General features: G+C 31.0%; 3 protein-coding genes across 3 annotated transcripts in view; all 3 read right to left on the bottom strand.

The window, feature by feature from the left end:
- LOC129905734 (protein turtle) overlaps nucleotides 1-17,122 on the bottom strand; it is a 703,160-nt gene that overhangs the window by 414,590 nt on the left and 271,448 nt on the right. The gene's annotated exons all lie outside the window — the stretch shown is intronic.
- On the bottom strand, nucleotides 9,828-10,334 carry LOC129905736 (uncharacterized). Its single transcript, XM_055981302.1, has 2 exons — nucleotides 10,077-10,334; nucleotides 9,828-9,979 (listed from the first exon to the last, which is right to left on the bottom strand). Exons 1-2 carry the CDS (start codon nucleotides 10,245-10,247, stop codon nucleotides 9,839-9,841), a joined length of 312 nt encoding a protein of 103 aa, XP_055837277.1. The 5' UTR covers nucleotides 10,248-10,334; the 3' UTR covers nucleotides 9,828-9,838.
- LOC129907449 (uncharacterized) lies at nucleotides 10,753-11,949 on the bottom strand. Its single transcript, XM_055983688.1, has one exon. The coding sequence runs from the start codon at nucleotides 11,947-11,949 to the stop codon at nucleotides 10,753-10,755; it is 1,197 nt and encodes a 398-aa protein (XP_055839663.1).

Genomic DNA, 17,122 nt, shown 5'->3' with positions numbered 1-17,122 from the left:
GTGGTGGCTGCCATGGTTCATCGATTTATAAGACGTTATCACGTCAAAAAACTCTTTTTGTTTTGATGGAATACAATTGATTTCATAGTCATTCAAAAATTTATAGGTACATATCGTCGGAGTTAAGGTTATACAGAATTTGGGCACTGTTTTTAGTTTTTGAACTTGAAAAGTCAAAGATTCATTATAAAATTATTTCTCTCCTAAAATTAACAATTAATAAAAGAAGAAAAAATTTTACTTAAGAACTGCTCGATAAAACAAAAATTTGCATATTGTGCAAAATGCAAGTCAAGCTCGAAAACATTGAAGTTATCAATTTTTTACTCAAACCTATTTGACACTATTAATAGACCTTTCAACATTAGCACAGTTTTTTGCAAAAAAAAATTTACCCAATTGAGTTTGGCAATTGCACATAAAGCCATAGGGCCAGGGTTTTGTCGGTAATGCATACGAAGCTATACAAAAAAACAAGTAACAAGTTATAAAATATAAAATTATATTATATTATATTCAGAAGGGGAAAAAGTAGTTATGTATTACTGGTTTGGAAGAAAACCAAAATTACTTCAAATTCACATAATTTCCTTGATAAAAACTGAATTTTTGTATCGAAATATTTGATTTTCTCTAAAACTTTGACAATTTAGACCTTAAACCTTTTTCTATTTGACCTTCAACAATATAGGCTATTAAATAAAGAAAATATAATTTTACATTTAAAAATGTTGAGCTTTTAAAAATTAAATGGTTAAATTTTTTTCAAACACTTTTATTATAAAAAAGTTCTTTGAAAATAAAACCCTTTTTAATTTTTTTTATAAATTTTAATACACATAGTAGGTATATGTGCAAATATTTTTCGCAGGTCGGTATCCTTCGTTTATGAATAGAAAGATTGTCAGAAATTCAATAAAAAAAAGTCATGTGAGTAGTATGTTTTGGTATGTTCTGGGACAGAGGGTGCACAGGGTGCCAACAGGGTGCTATCTTAATGCATGAGTATAACTGAGAGGGTGCTATAGTCAAACACGGGGTGCGATTGTACGTGGTTGGTGTGAATGAGAGGGTGCTATGGCAAAGCAATTGTGCATTGAAATGTGTACGAGTAAAATTCCTAAAGTATAACTGAGAGGGTGCTATAGTCAAACACGGGGTGCGATTGTATGTGGTTGGTGTGAATGAGAGGGTGCTATGGCAAAGCAATTGTGCATTGAAATGTGTACGAATATAAGTGATAAAAATACACTGCTTCGTGATGTGCGTCCTGGCTGCAGGTACCTAGTTGAAATGTGTACGAGTAGAAGTTATGAAAATACACTGCTTCGTGATGTGCGTCCTGATTGCAGGTAGTTGATGCTTATGGATGATAATGCGAGATCAATGGAAAAGGATCTTTTTAGTTTTTAGATGAATGAGAAAAAACAAAAATCCTTGATCCTTTTTTTCATTTGACACATTTTTTTTTTTCTATGCTCACTAATTGTATTGGTATTGGCTATTTTAGTGATAGTCCAGTGCATTTATGATGTTCATATATGGACGACCCAGCAGTTTGTACCACCCCCAAATTTTTTTTGCTCATTCGATAGAGCATTGGCTGAATATTATTACCCTGATTTTTCGCACTCGTGAAATTCACCTTTCGGCCGCCATCTTGGATTTTAGTTTTTGTTCAATATCTCGATTTCTATTTATCCTACATAAAAGTTGTGTATACAAGAAACGTAGGCAATTAAATTTCGCGTCTTTTATGTTAAGAACACTTTTTCGATATTCTAACTATTAAAAAAGTTACAAGCCAAAAAAGTAAAAAAAACCGAAAAAAATGACAATTTTAAAGTTTTGAGGACTTTTTATCAAAATTATGAAAAAACGTTCCGAGAAAAGATTATTCACCTTAAAATTCTCTACAACTCTGCTATACAACTTATTTTTCTATCTCTATAAATACAAAAGTTATTAATACTTTTTTGTTAAAAAATACCCCTTTTTTACGAAATGAAGAGACTTAAATATAAAAAAATTGCAGGTCCTGAATTTTCTCTTGTAACATAAAGCTTTAAAATACTCACTAATCATTTAAAATTCAAGATTTGGTAAAAAAAAATTTAAGAAAAAAGTAAAGATAAAAAACACAAACAAAAAAGAGCATTTTTAACAGAAAAAAATATTAATAACTTTTGTATTTATAGAGATAGAAAAAAAAGTTGTATAGCAGAGTTGTAGAGAATTTTAAGGTGAATAATCTTTTCTCGGAACGTTTTTTCATAATTTTGATAAAAAGTCCTCAAAACTTTAAAATTGTCATTTTTTTCGGTTTTTTTTACTTTTTTGGCTTGTAACTTTTTTAATAGTCAGAATATCGAAAAAGTGTTCTTAACATAAAAGACGCGAAATTTAATTGCCTACGTTTCTTGTATACACAACTTTTATGTAGGATAAATAGAAATCGAGATATTGAACAAAAACTAAAATCCAAGATGGCGGCCGAAAGGTGAATTTCACGAGTGCGAAAAATCAGGGTAATAATATTCAGCCAATGCTCTATCGAATGAGCAAAAAAAATTTGGGGGTGGTACAAACTGCTGGGTCAAATTATAAATGCACTGGACTATGAGAAAAAAAAAAAATGTCTCAAATATGTACCTGCCTACATATCTTAAAATTAAAAAAGAGGAGGAGAGTATTTAGAGTTAGAAATTTGAAATTTCGTTTAAATACTCCCCAATTTTTATGATTTCCATCAGTTAAGAAAAACAATTTCAATTAGCTATAACAATTAAAAAAATAAAAAATGTTCACTGAACTCGAGTTATATATTGAACACTTCTACTCCGTGTGCTGGGAGCACATGGAGCTGCAGATGTTGTTCAGGGAGTATCTGCGGATGCTCCGAGAAAAACCGGACTTTGGAAGACTAGTGGCGCTCTACCATGGGGCGAAGATGCTTTACCTGCTGGCGATAGAGGATGGGTTCGAGGTCGAACCCCCACCCCAAATTAATTTTAACAATTTTTTTCTTTAAATTCTTTTTATATTTTTTATCTTATAAATGCACATATTTTTTTTTTTCAATATAAATAAAAATTTAAAAAACATATAAATCATTTTGTGTTATTTTTTTTTTGTATCCAGTTGCTTCTCTTTTTTCAGTTGTTTTTTTTTCAGTTCAATGCTGTTTTTCTTTTTTGTTGGGTTTTTTTTTATTTCTTCGATTTTTTTTTCTTCATCTACAACGTCTTCCTTCTCTGTGGTTCCTTTAGGTTTTGTAGACTCTTCCAGTTAAACATAAAACTGCCATTTATTATTTTCAGCAATATGTGTAATGTATGAAAACGCCAACTAAGGATACGGATGGCAGTTCCAAAAAAAAAAAAAAAAAAAAACACAGCTAATAAGTCGTCTTATGGTAGAGATATCCACGAATTATGTTCAGATGAGAAACCAAGCCATTTGACGTAATATTGATCTTTTTTCTTTTTAAGTATTTTTTCAATGAGGTATGTATCCGGGTATTTTGTTTTTTGTAATTCAAGATCATAGAATCCACCCTTTATTGGTTGTCCTTCAAAGTCTTCCAACAAATAAGTTACAGGGTTTGTATGTTGAACTTTTATAATTTTAAATATTTCAGTTGTCCAATTTGGAGTGTAACCTTTTTCAAAAATATGTTTATATTTACTTATTCTAACGAATTCTCCAACATGAAATTTGGGTGTAATATGAAGTTTGATATGATTGTATGCTTTAGAGAGTATTTGCTTTTCATTTGAGAAATTAATTTTTGATGGTTTCATTTTTATTGTGCGATGAATTGTATTATTATATGTTTCAGTTAGCGATTTTATCATATCAATCCAACGAAATGAACCATTTGTACTAAATTCCTTCCACATCTTGTTCTTCAAGGTGCGATTAAACCGTTCAACAATTGATGCTTTGAGTGCACTGAATGTAGAGTAGTGATTTATTCGATATTTTTTCATCAGATTTAAAAAAAATTTATTATAAAATTCTTTTCCATCATCAGTTTGCAAGTTGTTGGGTCTGCGGTTTCCTTTTAATATACTTTGCATTGCAGCAGTTACATCCATACCAGATTTACTTTTAAGGGGAACAGTCCAAGCAAACTTAGAAAATGCATCTATGACTGTAAGAAGATAATGATAATTATCATTTTCCGATGAATAGACTCCCATTTCAACCAAATCGGCTTGCCACAATTCATCAAGTCCTTTTATAATGACTCGTCTTCTTTTGAAATTTCTTCTTGCTGGCTTGTGTAATTCATCAACAATGTTTCTTTTGCTCATCTTATAATTGATTGAATAAAAAAATGCAATGTGTTTTCTTTTTATAATTTATTTATTCTAATCTTTTATATAGTAACAATAGTTTTCTAATTTTTACTAATCTATTTTCAAGCATGTAGCACGCACAAGTATCTGGTCCTTCTTTACACATATTTGATGACCATGGACAGTTTATGAAATGACAGCCATAAACAGTATTAGTAGAAGATACGTTTTCAAATGTTCTGAGAAAGGATATACTTGATATAAGATATTCATAGTGTTCATCAAGTATGATATGTTTATTCGTTTTCAGGAAGGTTAAAATTTCGTTAAAAATATTTGTTGTATTTATCTCTGCCATTATTATATCTTTTCACATTCCTTACCAAAAGAAGAGTGAAATCAATTTTACTTTTTCCGTGGGCTATAGGTCATTAAAATTTTCTTCATTCGACTAGATTAGACAAAAGATTGTTTTTTTTTTTTCTCGAGGGTTATATAGACGTTTTGAATGCATTTTTTATCCTTTCTCATAACCGTAATAAAAAATTTCATTTTTATTACCATAACACATTTTCTTGCACCGTAATAAATCCGTCTTTTTTTATATATTGACTTTTTTATATACATATGTATATATTTATACATATATATATATATATATATATATATATATATATATATATAAATATATACATATATATTAGCAGGTAAACAGCATAAATATCAGTTTTAAGATTTGTAAGAAGGTATTCAATTTTCGTGAGTGTAACAAGCAAGTATAGTTTTGTTTAATCATTTTCAGTTTTTCGTGTTTTCAAAAAAACTTATAGTTCCATTTCGTGTTTCGATTTTCAAATTCTGAAAGTAATCCGTTTTGTTTCGTGTTTTGATAATTAAATTTTCTGAAAGTAGTCAGATCTTATTACATCAAATTCGTTTTGTGTTTTGATATTTAATTTTTCTGAAAGTAGTCAGATCTTTTCTTTTTTCCTACGTTTATTAAAACTTTAAGTACCTAAAAATGTTCGTTTGCCAAGTTTGCCAGAAATCGTTTACTGTGAAGAGGTCGTTGGTTAGACACCAGCTAAATATTCATCCTGCTGAAAAAGTAGTCTTCGAATGTGATATTTGTTTAAAAGTTCTTTCAAGGAAGGATAAACTTGTGGAACATACGAAAAACCACCATTCAGCTGGAGTTGATGTGGTAACTTATGAAAGGTGTACTAAAAAAAGGGAGCTTTCTCCACAACCTTCCACTTCTACATCGAGAGCTGTGAGCTTTAAGAAACCACGGATTTCATTTGAAGCAAATGTTGATAAAAACAGCAGGAAAAGGGAACTTTCACCACAGCCCTCAACATCGAGAGCGATTCAAAACAAAAAACCGAGAGTTATTTTTGAAAGGTGTTACATCTGCAATGTGGATGTTGAGGAAAACAAAATGCAAGAGCATGAGTCAACATCTTCTCACAAGAACATTTTGGATACACTCTTTGAGGGCGACGATGGAGAATTTGCGGTAGAAAACATTCAGAGGATACCTACTATAAGATGTGAGATCTGTGATGAGGATATAGAAGAGAACAAAGTGAGAGAGCACGAACTAAAAGCCTCACATAAAAACCTTATCGATCTAGTAACATCTGGAAATGGGTATGAACTACCGCAAGATAATGAGCGTTGCGAGATATGCAATATCAATGTTGAAAGAAATAAAATGACCCAACATCAGAGAAAAGCTTCTCACAAGGCATTAATCATGCAACTTTTTTCTGAAAATGTGAGCGTGATCAACCAAGCATTCAGGAATCGGATTAAGACCTATAGCATAAAGATAATCGATGAAAGTATCTTAGATGTTAATGTCTTATTTGCTAAGCAGAAATCATTGATCAAAGAACTGTTGGAAAATGAAATGGGAATATTAAGATCATTCAAGATTAATATTGAACTTTTCGGCGATTTTGTTAAGTCGGACCCAAATTCTGATGAGCTGATTTCCGATGTTAAAAGCATGCAGACGAAGATGTGTGTAATGCTGAGTAATAACGAAATAGAAGAGAAACTCCAAATATTGATTGAAGAAATCAAAATTAAACTAGAGGAATTTCAAGAAAAAGATAGCGGATGGGCTTTGCTTTCATTCATCAGACTTGAAATTAATTTAAACAAATATCAACCTCTAGGAGGCTCAATTCATTTTACCTTACCAGATATAATAAAAAATAAACACGCATGCATAAACGTCGAAAACCGGGATGAATTCTGCTTCAAATGGTGCATCGTAGCTGCTATGTATGAAAATGATGAAATAGCAAGACCACAGAGAACTTCATCATACAGGTGTGAAAACAATATTGCTGATGATGTAATTGAAGTGAATGGGAGACTTTTGAACTTCAAAAACATGATATTCCCTCTGGCAGTAAGAGATGTTAAAATCTTCGAGGAAAACAACCCTGAGATCAGCGTGAACGTGTTCGGATATGAGATAAGTGAGAAAAATAATCTCCAAATTATTGGTCCATTTTATCACACAAAAAAAGAACAAAGTAAACACATAAATTTACTCTTTTGTGAGAATAATGATGGGACAAAACATTATGTATGGATCAAGAATATTTCTCGGTTAATAAGATCACAACTAACCACAAACATGAGAAATGGTCATCTGTGTAATGGCTGTTTACAATATTTCGCAAGTGATGACGTGATGAAAAACCACAAAAGTGAGTGTTGTAAGGTAATTACAATAATGCCAGAGGGAGATAAATCTTCAGTTAAATTTGAAAAATATGGACGTAAACTGGAAGTTCCATTTGTTGTGTACGCTGATTTCGAATCCATTTTGCTCCCAATAAGTCAGCAGCAACCAAACCCGAGCTTTTCATCAACAACGGATATTCAACAACATGTACACTGTGCATTTTCTTACTTCATCAAATGTACATTTGATGAAAAATATAATTTGGAAAGAACTTTTGTCGGTAAGAATCATATTTAAAAAAAATTTTCTTTTTGCTTGAATACTTTTTTATTTTTATAACATATTTGTTTTGTTTTTATATTTTTTTTTTTTTAGGTGAGAACTCATCAGATAAATTTGTTGAGATGCTGGTGGAAGATCTTACTCATCTCTATAAAGAAGTTATTCAAAAACCAAAAGACATACCCATGCTCTCAATAAGAGAAGATTTTCATCAAAGACATTCACCATGCTGTCATATATGTAAGTTAAATTTTAAGATTACTGATGTAAGGGTAAGAGACCATTGTCACCTCACTGGGATGTATAGAGGACCAGCTCACGGTCATTGTAATCTAAATTTTAGAGTACCTAAATTTTTCCCCGTACTTTTTCATAATTTTTCTGGATATGATTGTCATCTTTTTGTTAAGAGTCTATCGAATATACAAGGTGATGTTTCAATAATTCCATTGAATAAAGAAAATTATATTTCTTTATCCAAACGGATATATTTAGACGCTAAAAACACTTTCGAGATACGGTTTTTAGATTCTAATAGGTTTCTTCAATCGAGCATTTCATCCTTAGCTAAAAATTTATCACCTGATGATTTGAAGCTTACCAAGAGCGTTTTCCATAACATCGAATCATTCAATTTGATGCAAAGGAAAGGTGTTTTCCCCTATGATCATTTAGATTCATGGGATCGATTTGAGGAAACCTCTTTGCCATCTAAATCTAAGTTTTACAATAAAATGGTAGATAAAGAATGTTTAGATGAGGAATATAATCATGCTCTTAAGGTATGGAGTCACTTTAATTGTAAAACATTGAAAGATTATATGGTTCTGTATCTCAAAAGTGATGTTCTTCTATTAGCGGATATTTTTGAAAGTTTTAGAAAACTTTGTATTTCGATTTATGAACTCGATCCTTGTCATTATTTTACAGCTCCTGGGTTATCATGGGATGCTATGCTCAAAACGACAAAAATAAAATTAGAGCTACTAACCGATATTGATATGTACAACTTCTTTAAAAGCGGAATAAGAGGTGGTTTATGTCAATGTAGTCACAGAAATAGTGTAGCTAACAATAAATATATGTCTACCTACAATCCAAATTTGTCATCTGAATATTTAATGTATCTTGATGCTAATAATTTGTATGGATGGGCAATGTCACAATCTCTTCCATATGGCAATTTTCAATGGGATAATCCTGAGCTCTATACTTCAGAGCACATATTAAACATTAAAGGTGATGATGTTGGATACGTATTAGAAGTGGACTTAGATTATCCATCGAGTATTCATGACTCACACAATGATCTACCGTTTTGCCCTGAAAACATAGTCACCCCAGGATGTAAAATTCCAAAGCTAATTGCTCACCTTAACTCGAAGAAAAAGTATACAATTCATTTGAAAACGTTGCAGCAATGTATTTCTAACGGTATGGTATTAAGTAAAGTACATCGTGTGATGAAATTTAGCCAATCGAATTGGCTTGAGAAGTATATAACACTTAATACTGATTTTAGAAAAAAAGCCAAAAACAAGTTTGAAAAAGACTTCTTTAAGTTAATGAACAATAGTGTTTATGGGAAAACTATGGAGAATGTGGAAAAGCGGAGAAGAGTGAAAATTGTTTCAGAATGGGATCCGCAAAGAAACCAATTTTCAGCAAGAAAGCTGATTGCCCATCCAAGTTTCCATAGCGTTAGCGTATTTACACCAAATATGTGTGCTATTGAGATGAGTAAGGGAAGTGTCACACTTGATAAGCCTATTTACTTAGGTTTTGTCGTTCTAGAACTCTCCAAGTGGTTGATGTACGATTTTCATTATGAATATATGAAACCGAAGTTCAGCGATAAAATTCGTTTAAATTATATGGATACAGATTCATTTATTTATTCCATTTTTACAGAAGACTTTTATGCAGATATTTATAATGATGTTGTCAATCCTGAGAGATCTAGGTTTGATACTTCTGAGTATCCTATTGATAACATACATAATTTCCCTTTAAATAATGGCAAGGTATTAGGACTCTTTAAAGACGAGAATAACTCAAAAATTATGACAGATTTCGTGGGATTAAGAGCCAAATTATATTGCTTCAGAGTTGAAACCGGTGAGGTGACAAAAAAAGCTAAGGGAATAAGAAAATACATTACAAATAATTTAGAATTAAGAGATTATAGAAATTGTTTAATTAAGAAACAAAATATTTTTAAGAAAATGTATATATTTAGAAGTAAACAGCATTGTATATATACGCAAATGTTAAATAAGAAAACATTGAGTTGTGATGACACGAAAAGGTATATACGAGCAGATGGTAAGAGTACATATGCCTGGGGTCATAAAAATATTCCATAGATTTAAAAATTCATACTTTTCGTTTCATGACAACTCAATGACACTTTACTGAATGATGAAAAAAATAAAAAAAAAAAAGAATAAAAAAAAAAAATAAATAAATAAAAATTAAATAAAAAATATTTATGTTGAATTTTAAAGAAAAAAGTTTTATTTTTATTTCTATTTTTTGTTCACAATTATGGAAGGAATTTTGTAATTTCTAATTTCACTGATCGTCCAAAGGGGCCTTTGTAAATAATACAAAATGTTGCTGTCTGCGAATGAATAGATTGAATGGTTTTTTCAGATAGCTTGTTGTATCGTGCTGGAAGGAATATCTGAAAAAAGTAAGAAAAAAAAAAAATATAAATTTAGTTGTTTAAAACAAAAAGGAACAAATATAGTAAGATAAATGCAATAACAAAATATACTTACATCGTGTCCACCCAGATCTACAACCAGCTTTTCTCCAAATTTAGTTTGCACTTTTTTGATGCCCATAATTGGATATCTATGATTTTGTTCTAACTCTCTTATATTAATAAGAGTATTGAATTCAGATACGTTTTCAATTTCTGAAATTTCTTGTTGGATTTCTTGATTCATTTTGAATGTGAATATAAAACAGAGTTGACTTTTCGGATGCTACTAATAAAATTTAAACTCGAACCGTCCAATTTATACAGATTTTCTCTCCTCCAACTCCATTTTATTTAATTGCGCTTGGGTAAATGGTTTAATATTGTTTATTTACTTTTTTTTTTTTTTTTTTTTTTTTTTGTTCCCTATTATTTACTCGAACTCCATTTTCTTAAAATTACGCGTGGGTAAATATCTTATTTTTTCATCTTTTAAGACGCATCCAAAAAAAAAAATGTTTATATATAGATACCTATATTTATATATAGCTCCTTTTATGTTCTAAGACAAATATGGGTGAGTATGTATATATGTGTTTTGATAATAGACCTTTCAGACGTTAGGTATATATTTTTTTTTTCTATGCAGCTGAGAGTAGAGTTTATATTGATTTTCTTATCAGATTATTTCTGAACATGTTTATTCCTGTTTTTTTTTTTTTTTTTTTGTATTTTCGTTGCAGCAGGTTCAATTATGTAAGTTTTCTGACTTCGCCCGTTAATGGACTGTACTCAACAATACGATCATGAATAATCATGCAATATATCGATGTGTTTTGTGGTACAGTTGCTGTTGTTTTGATTTCAAGTTTTACATCCACAGGAGCAGATTTAATGGATTCGTTTTGTCGCGAACAATCAATTACTATAATTGGTGCAATTTCTTTATATTCTTCTCGTGACAATAGCGGTTGCGATTGCTTGTTGTAATAGGATTGCTGAAATCTGCTATACATATCATATAGAATAGCATATCGTCCAGTAGTAAAATCAACATTCAAATCTTCACGGGGATATGATTCTGAGTTCAGATGTACCTTAACATTACTCAATGTGCAATGATCGAATTTGCTCACATCTTTACCTTTTTGATTTTTTCGATTTGATTGTAGACCAATTATAATATATCTAGGTTTTTCGAGTTGACTAGAAGTTTTAATTGTCCATATATGATCGGTGGCTGCTGGAAGTGAAGGATATTCATACATTTCCCAGTTTCTAAAATGAATTTGAATTGGTTTTGTTTGTATTTGCTTCAATAGGTTAAGTTTTTCCACATCTGCTAGAGTGATGTGAGGAACTCTCCATTGCATTTTTAAAATTTTGATTCTCAAATCATCTTTTTCCGAAATGAATGCATTCTCATCAGTTCGAGTACGAATTAAAATCAATTCATGTCTCGCATTTGTTATTATCTTTTTATAATCTTCAGCAAATCCTAATAGATTTTTTAATGGGACACAAAAGTTAAACGTGCCAGATGAAACCAAAATGTTCTCCTTTCCATACCATGATGCATTTTGTAGATTTTTACTTTCAATTTCATTAAAGGATATGTAATTTTTTAAAGAAGTTGTGATTCCAACATTTTTATTACATTCAATATCCACTCCATTTAATTCATAATGTATTTCTTCAAAAAGAAATGCCATTGCATTATTAGATAATCTTCCTGTCTCTGAAATTAAGTCATCTGATTTCTTAAGTGTTCCTTCTATGTAAATGAAACTTTCACTGGGGAGAATACTCAGATCTTGTTGTTGAATAGAAATACGTATTTCATCACTTGAATTGTATGACTGCAAAAATGGTGAGTAACTGTGGTACTCAATTTTGGAAATGCTATTATCATAACCAGGTGTTTGGGTTATATTCAATATTCCACTCATTTTTGATTTATTTTTTAATAACTCTTTTATTTTATTTTTAAAACAAAGCCCAAAGACTGAAGATATGATTTATTTTCGGGTGAAAGATTTGGTCTTGTCAGCTTTGTTGTCCTTGTAGAACTAATTGAATTATCTCCGTTGTGTTGGGTTATATTATTATAAATTAACATTATGGAACGATGGTTTTAAATGTAAGCGAATGGTTATTGTTTCTCCTCTTAAATTTATCAACTCTCCGTCTTGATCAACAAGCTTCAAGGAAATTGAACTTATTCGTTTGACATTCACGGGTAAATAGATGACGTTCCTCGGAACTTCAATGATTTTATATCCAGGTCCTGTCTCTGGTGAGAACTCATGTATTGTATGTACTGGGATATTGTTGAGATACGATCCAGTTATAATATTACATTCAACTCGTATAACATTTACTTTATTTATATCAACAGGTAAGTCTGAAATGTGTAATAAATCAGCTTCCAGAACTCGTTTACTGAATCCCAATAATTTGCCTATCGATCGTTCTTTTTCAAAGTGTAATGCTTCTGTGCTTCTCACTTCACATTTCAATGTGTTATTGTTTGCTTTGATTTTCATTGAAATTGGTAATTTTTTTCGTTCTAATTTGGATTTGATAAAAGTTTGAATGTCATCTATTTCATATGACCCTGTTGGAATTTCGATAACATGTGATCCAATATGAAGCAGATTATTTCGGTCATCAACATTTGGTATGGAATTATATGTTTGAAAATCTATTAGACCACACACGTAATCTTGATTTAAATATAAAGGTGGAAAATACTCCGCCGTTAGATTAGAAGTATTCCCGCTTAAAGATAGTGTTAGCGACATGACAATAAAAAAGACAATGAAAGTTTTTTATGAATAGTTTGTTATTTATTGATAATAGCACTTATATAAAAATTTTAAACATAAATGTCCACAATTTACTGAATCATAATCTTGATACTTAATATAGTTATATTTAATATTTTTACCTAAATACTCGATTATTTCAAGCGGTGGTTGAAGATTTCCAAAACTATCAAAATATTCTATGTGTTTGCCCTTTTTATAATACGCTACCCAATGTGTTCCTGCTCCATTCGAAGAATCTAGATTCACTATTCCACATTCATTTTTAAATGGTTTACTCTTTGGTAAATTGTCACGCATAAAAACTCCTCTGAAATGTGGTAGTATCTTCTTGGCAAAATTTCTCAAATCCACTTCATTCAATGCACGCTTGGGTAGCGATTTTATAAGTTTTTTGACTGCGGACTTAAATAAAGACCAAGACCTTTTCTATATGGTTTCAGATGCAAGCCGTTACCTACTGAAATAGCTTCCATTCTCTTATTATGACGTTTTTTTTCATCCAGTTCCTTTTTTGCGTTATTAGCCTCGTTGATAGCTTTAGCGATTCCTGTTACACCTCCGGATAAGGCTCCAAGAGCTGAAAGTCCAGCGAAGAGGGGTACAAGAAATGGAATAACACCACCAATTTTCGGTACTGAAATAACTCTCGGTGTTTTAATGTTTTTTCCATTGTTCTGAATCGTTTTCTTAGCAACTGACAAAGCTACTTTTATAGCTTTTTCGAGATTATGTGGTTTTTTCTTTTGAAGAATTCTACCAAGATTTTTAATTGTTTTATTAAAGGTAAGTACGTTTTTAGACTTTATTTTTTTCGAATTATTTGTTTTTTCACTTTTTGAGCAACCCATTCCTAGTTTTACTTTTGCTTTCATAAGATTAGTAACTATCATAGCATTTGCCCGTTCACTTATACCTGCGTCCTTCGATGTTACTCGTTTCCAGGCTTCTTCAGCTAAAACCTTATCTGCTGTATGTCGTTCAGATGTATTTTCAAATTTAGAATAGGATATATCGTGTTGTTTGCATGCCTGATCAAGTAAATTTATTCCAGGATCACCTCTTGCTAAACGTTTTTGAAGTTTGGTTCCAGGTCCACAATATTGATAACCAGGAAGATGTAGTTCTACAGGTAACTTATTGATTACTGTATTTATTAAACCGTCTCCACTCACGACTTTTGGTTTACTGACAAACTGATTTGAAAAATCAAACATTTTTATAGAAATAAAACTAACTTTTTCTATATATTAACAAATGAACGGGTTGTAACGTAATGAGAATTTTTAAATATAATCCTTATATTTTAAGGAAATTGTTTAGTATCTTTCATCATGCGTTTCATTAAACAACAACAACTTCTACCAGTAAAAAATATGGATTTGAGTAAAAGTAATGAACCAAGAAAACATGGAAAACTATTACCCAATAGCATAAGAGGTTTAATTACAGGACCATCAAATTGTGGGAAAACGAATGCTATGATGAGTTTACTACAACATCCAAATGGATTAAAATTTGAAAATATATATATTTACTCAAAATCATTACATCAACCAAAATATGAATTTTTACGAAACGCTGTCAAACCAATAAAAAATATGGGATTCTTTACGTTTTCCAATAACACTGAAGTTATATCACCTGAAAAAGCAAAACCGAATTCTGTATTTATCTTTGACGACATTGCATGTGAAAAACAAGATACTATAAGAAACTATTTTAGTATGGGACGACATCATTTAATCGATAGTTTTTATTTATGTCAAACATATACGAGAATTCCTAAGCATTTAATACGAGATAATGCAAATTTTTTAATTGTTTTCAAACAAGATAACATGAACTTGAAACATATTCACAATGATCATGTCAATTCTGATATGCTATTTAATATCTTTCAAAAACTATGTGCGGAGTGTTGGAGTGATGAACATGGATTTTTGGTTATTGATAAGGATAGCTCATTGAACGAAGGACGATATAGAAAGGGCTTTGATCACTTTCTCAAATTATAAAAAGATGCTCATTCTAAACGGATGCACGTGTGACAATTTTCTTTATGATCAATTCGAAACACCTCAAAACAGATAAAAGCAGTTCCAAAGCTGTTTAAAGCGGTTCAAAAGCAGTTTAAAGCGGTTCAAAAGCGGTTTAAAAGCAGTTTAAAGCGGTTCAAAAGCGGTTTAAAAGCAGTTTAAAGCGGTTTGAAAGCGGTTTAAAGCGGTATAAAAGCGGTTCAAAAGCAGTTCAAAAGCGGTTTAAAGCGGTTTAAAAGCGGTTCCAAGCGGTTCAAAAGCGGTTTAAAAGCGGTTCAAAGCGGTTTGAAAGCGGTTTCAAAGCGGTTTAAAGCGGTTCAAAAGCAGTTCAAAAGCGGTTTAAAGCGGTTTGAAAGCGGTTTGAAAGCGGTTTGAAAGCAGTTTGAAAGCGGTTTGAAAGCGGTTTAAAGCGGTATAAAAGCGGTTCAAAAGCAGTTCAAAAGCGGTTTAAAAGCTGTTTAAGAGCGAATCAAAAACAGTTTCAAGAGCTGCTGAAAAGAAGTTGATGATCTAAAAACATCATATCCTATTTCTATAAAAAGCACTTCACAAACGCAGTTTACATCAAACGTTCAGTAATGTTCTATAAGAGTAGTACAAAGGAATTCAGTGTACAGTCTGCAACAGTACAAAATCGTTCAACATGGTTTAAAAAACGTTGTTCATCAATCAAAACTTCGAAACTCAATATTAAAATATCATTAAAACCAATTGAAAACTTCATTCATAATATTCGAAAATTATTAACAGATTGCTGCAAAAATAATACAGCTTCGGTATGATGTATATAAATGAGGAACTAACAAATGAGCTCATTAAAACTACTGACGCTCTTCGAAAGAAATATAAAGAATTGAAGAATGGAAAGGAAGCATTCGAAACACAATTGGAAGAAACCTTTAGACCAATCACTAACCCTCTCAAAGAACTTCTTACAAAATGAAATGAAAAACAAAACTTCTTTGAAACTCCATTAAATAAATTGAAAACAACTTTTGATGACGATTTTGCTACCCCTAATGCGAGTGGTATTACTTCAGAAACTCCAAAAAATATTAATTATAACAATAGTAGAAATAGTCGTTCACGAGTTCGTAAACGTTATAAGGTTCGGGACTTTGCTACTCAAATAGAAGAAGACGATTCTTACAATGAAATGCCACAAAAATATGTTGATCTACTTTCGAATGAATCAAATACACTCGATAATGTGTATGGTGTCCAGGTTAAAAATGGAAAATGGTTAATTGGTGATGGAGAATTTAAAATTATCGGAAAAAAAATACAAATAAAGGACAAAATCTATGAGGGAACAAATGGATTATATGAATTAATATTCAAAAAGAATCCATGTGAAAAGATCTACAACGATAAAGATTTAAAAATATATAAGGATATATTAGAAGATACAAATGCATACAGACGTTCACATAATTCTTCAAAACAAGTCCTAGGAAACCGCGGAAAAAAATATAAGGAAATTATTAGTAAATTCATCGAAAGCAATAATACTGCTTCTGTGCACATAGGAAATGGATTAATGGAGTTAACTAAAAACAAAAAAGACTATATCTTCTGGGATGATCCTAATGAACTCGTAGTTAGATTGAGACTTCTTATCGCATCATATCAAGCAGGAAATAATAATCATTCGAACGAAATTAATTCTATTATAGAAGAATTAAGAGAATATAATATTATTGAATAAAGATGAGTGTTGACAAATTTGGAAGATTTTCTCATCATGCTTCAAAAAGAGGTCGACCAGGACCGAATGGAGAACGTGGAGAGCAAGGAAAACCAGGACCACCCGGTGAAGGATTTCTGAAAATGCAAAATGGTAACTACAATTTGAACTGGAAGCGTCTACAAAACCTACAGGAGCCACAAGAGAAAGAAGACGCTGTCACGAAAAATTATGTTGATGTAATAATTGAAGAATTAAAAAACGAAATTAAAAAAATTGTCTCGGACCTTGCAAAGCAGCTTCGTCATTAAATATTATAGTATATATTTCTGTGTAAACAAAATGTTTACTTTTAGTAAAGATTTAAAAATATATAAGGATATATTAGAAGATACAAATGCATACAGACGTTCACATAATTCTTCAAAACATGTAGTAGGAAACCGCGGAAAAAAATATAAGGAAATTATAAGTAAATTCACCGAAAGCAACAATAATGCTTCTGTGCACAAAGGAAATGGATTAATGGAGTTAACTAAAAACAAAAAAGACTATATCTTCTGGGATG

This window comes from Episyrphus balteatus, chromosome 1 (assembly GCF_945859705.1).
Source record: "Episyrphus balteatus chromosome 1, idEpiBalt1.1, whole genome shotgun sequence".
Classification (NCBI taxonomy): Eukaryota; Metazoa; Arthropoda; class Insecta; order Diptera; family Syrphidae; genus Episyrphus; species Episyrphus balteatus.
Note: the sequence above shows the minus strand (reverse complement) of the source record. Positions and strands in the feature narration are given on the sequence as shown.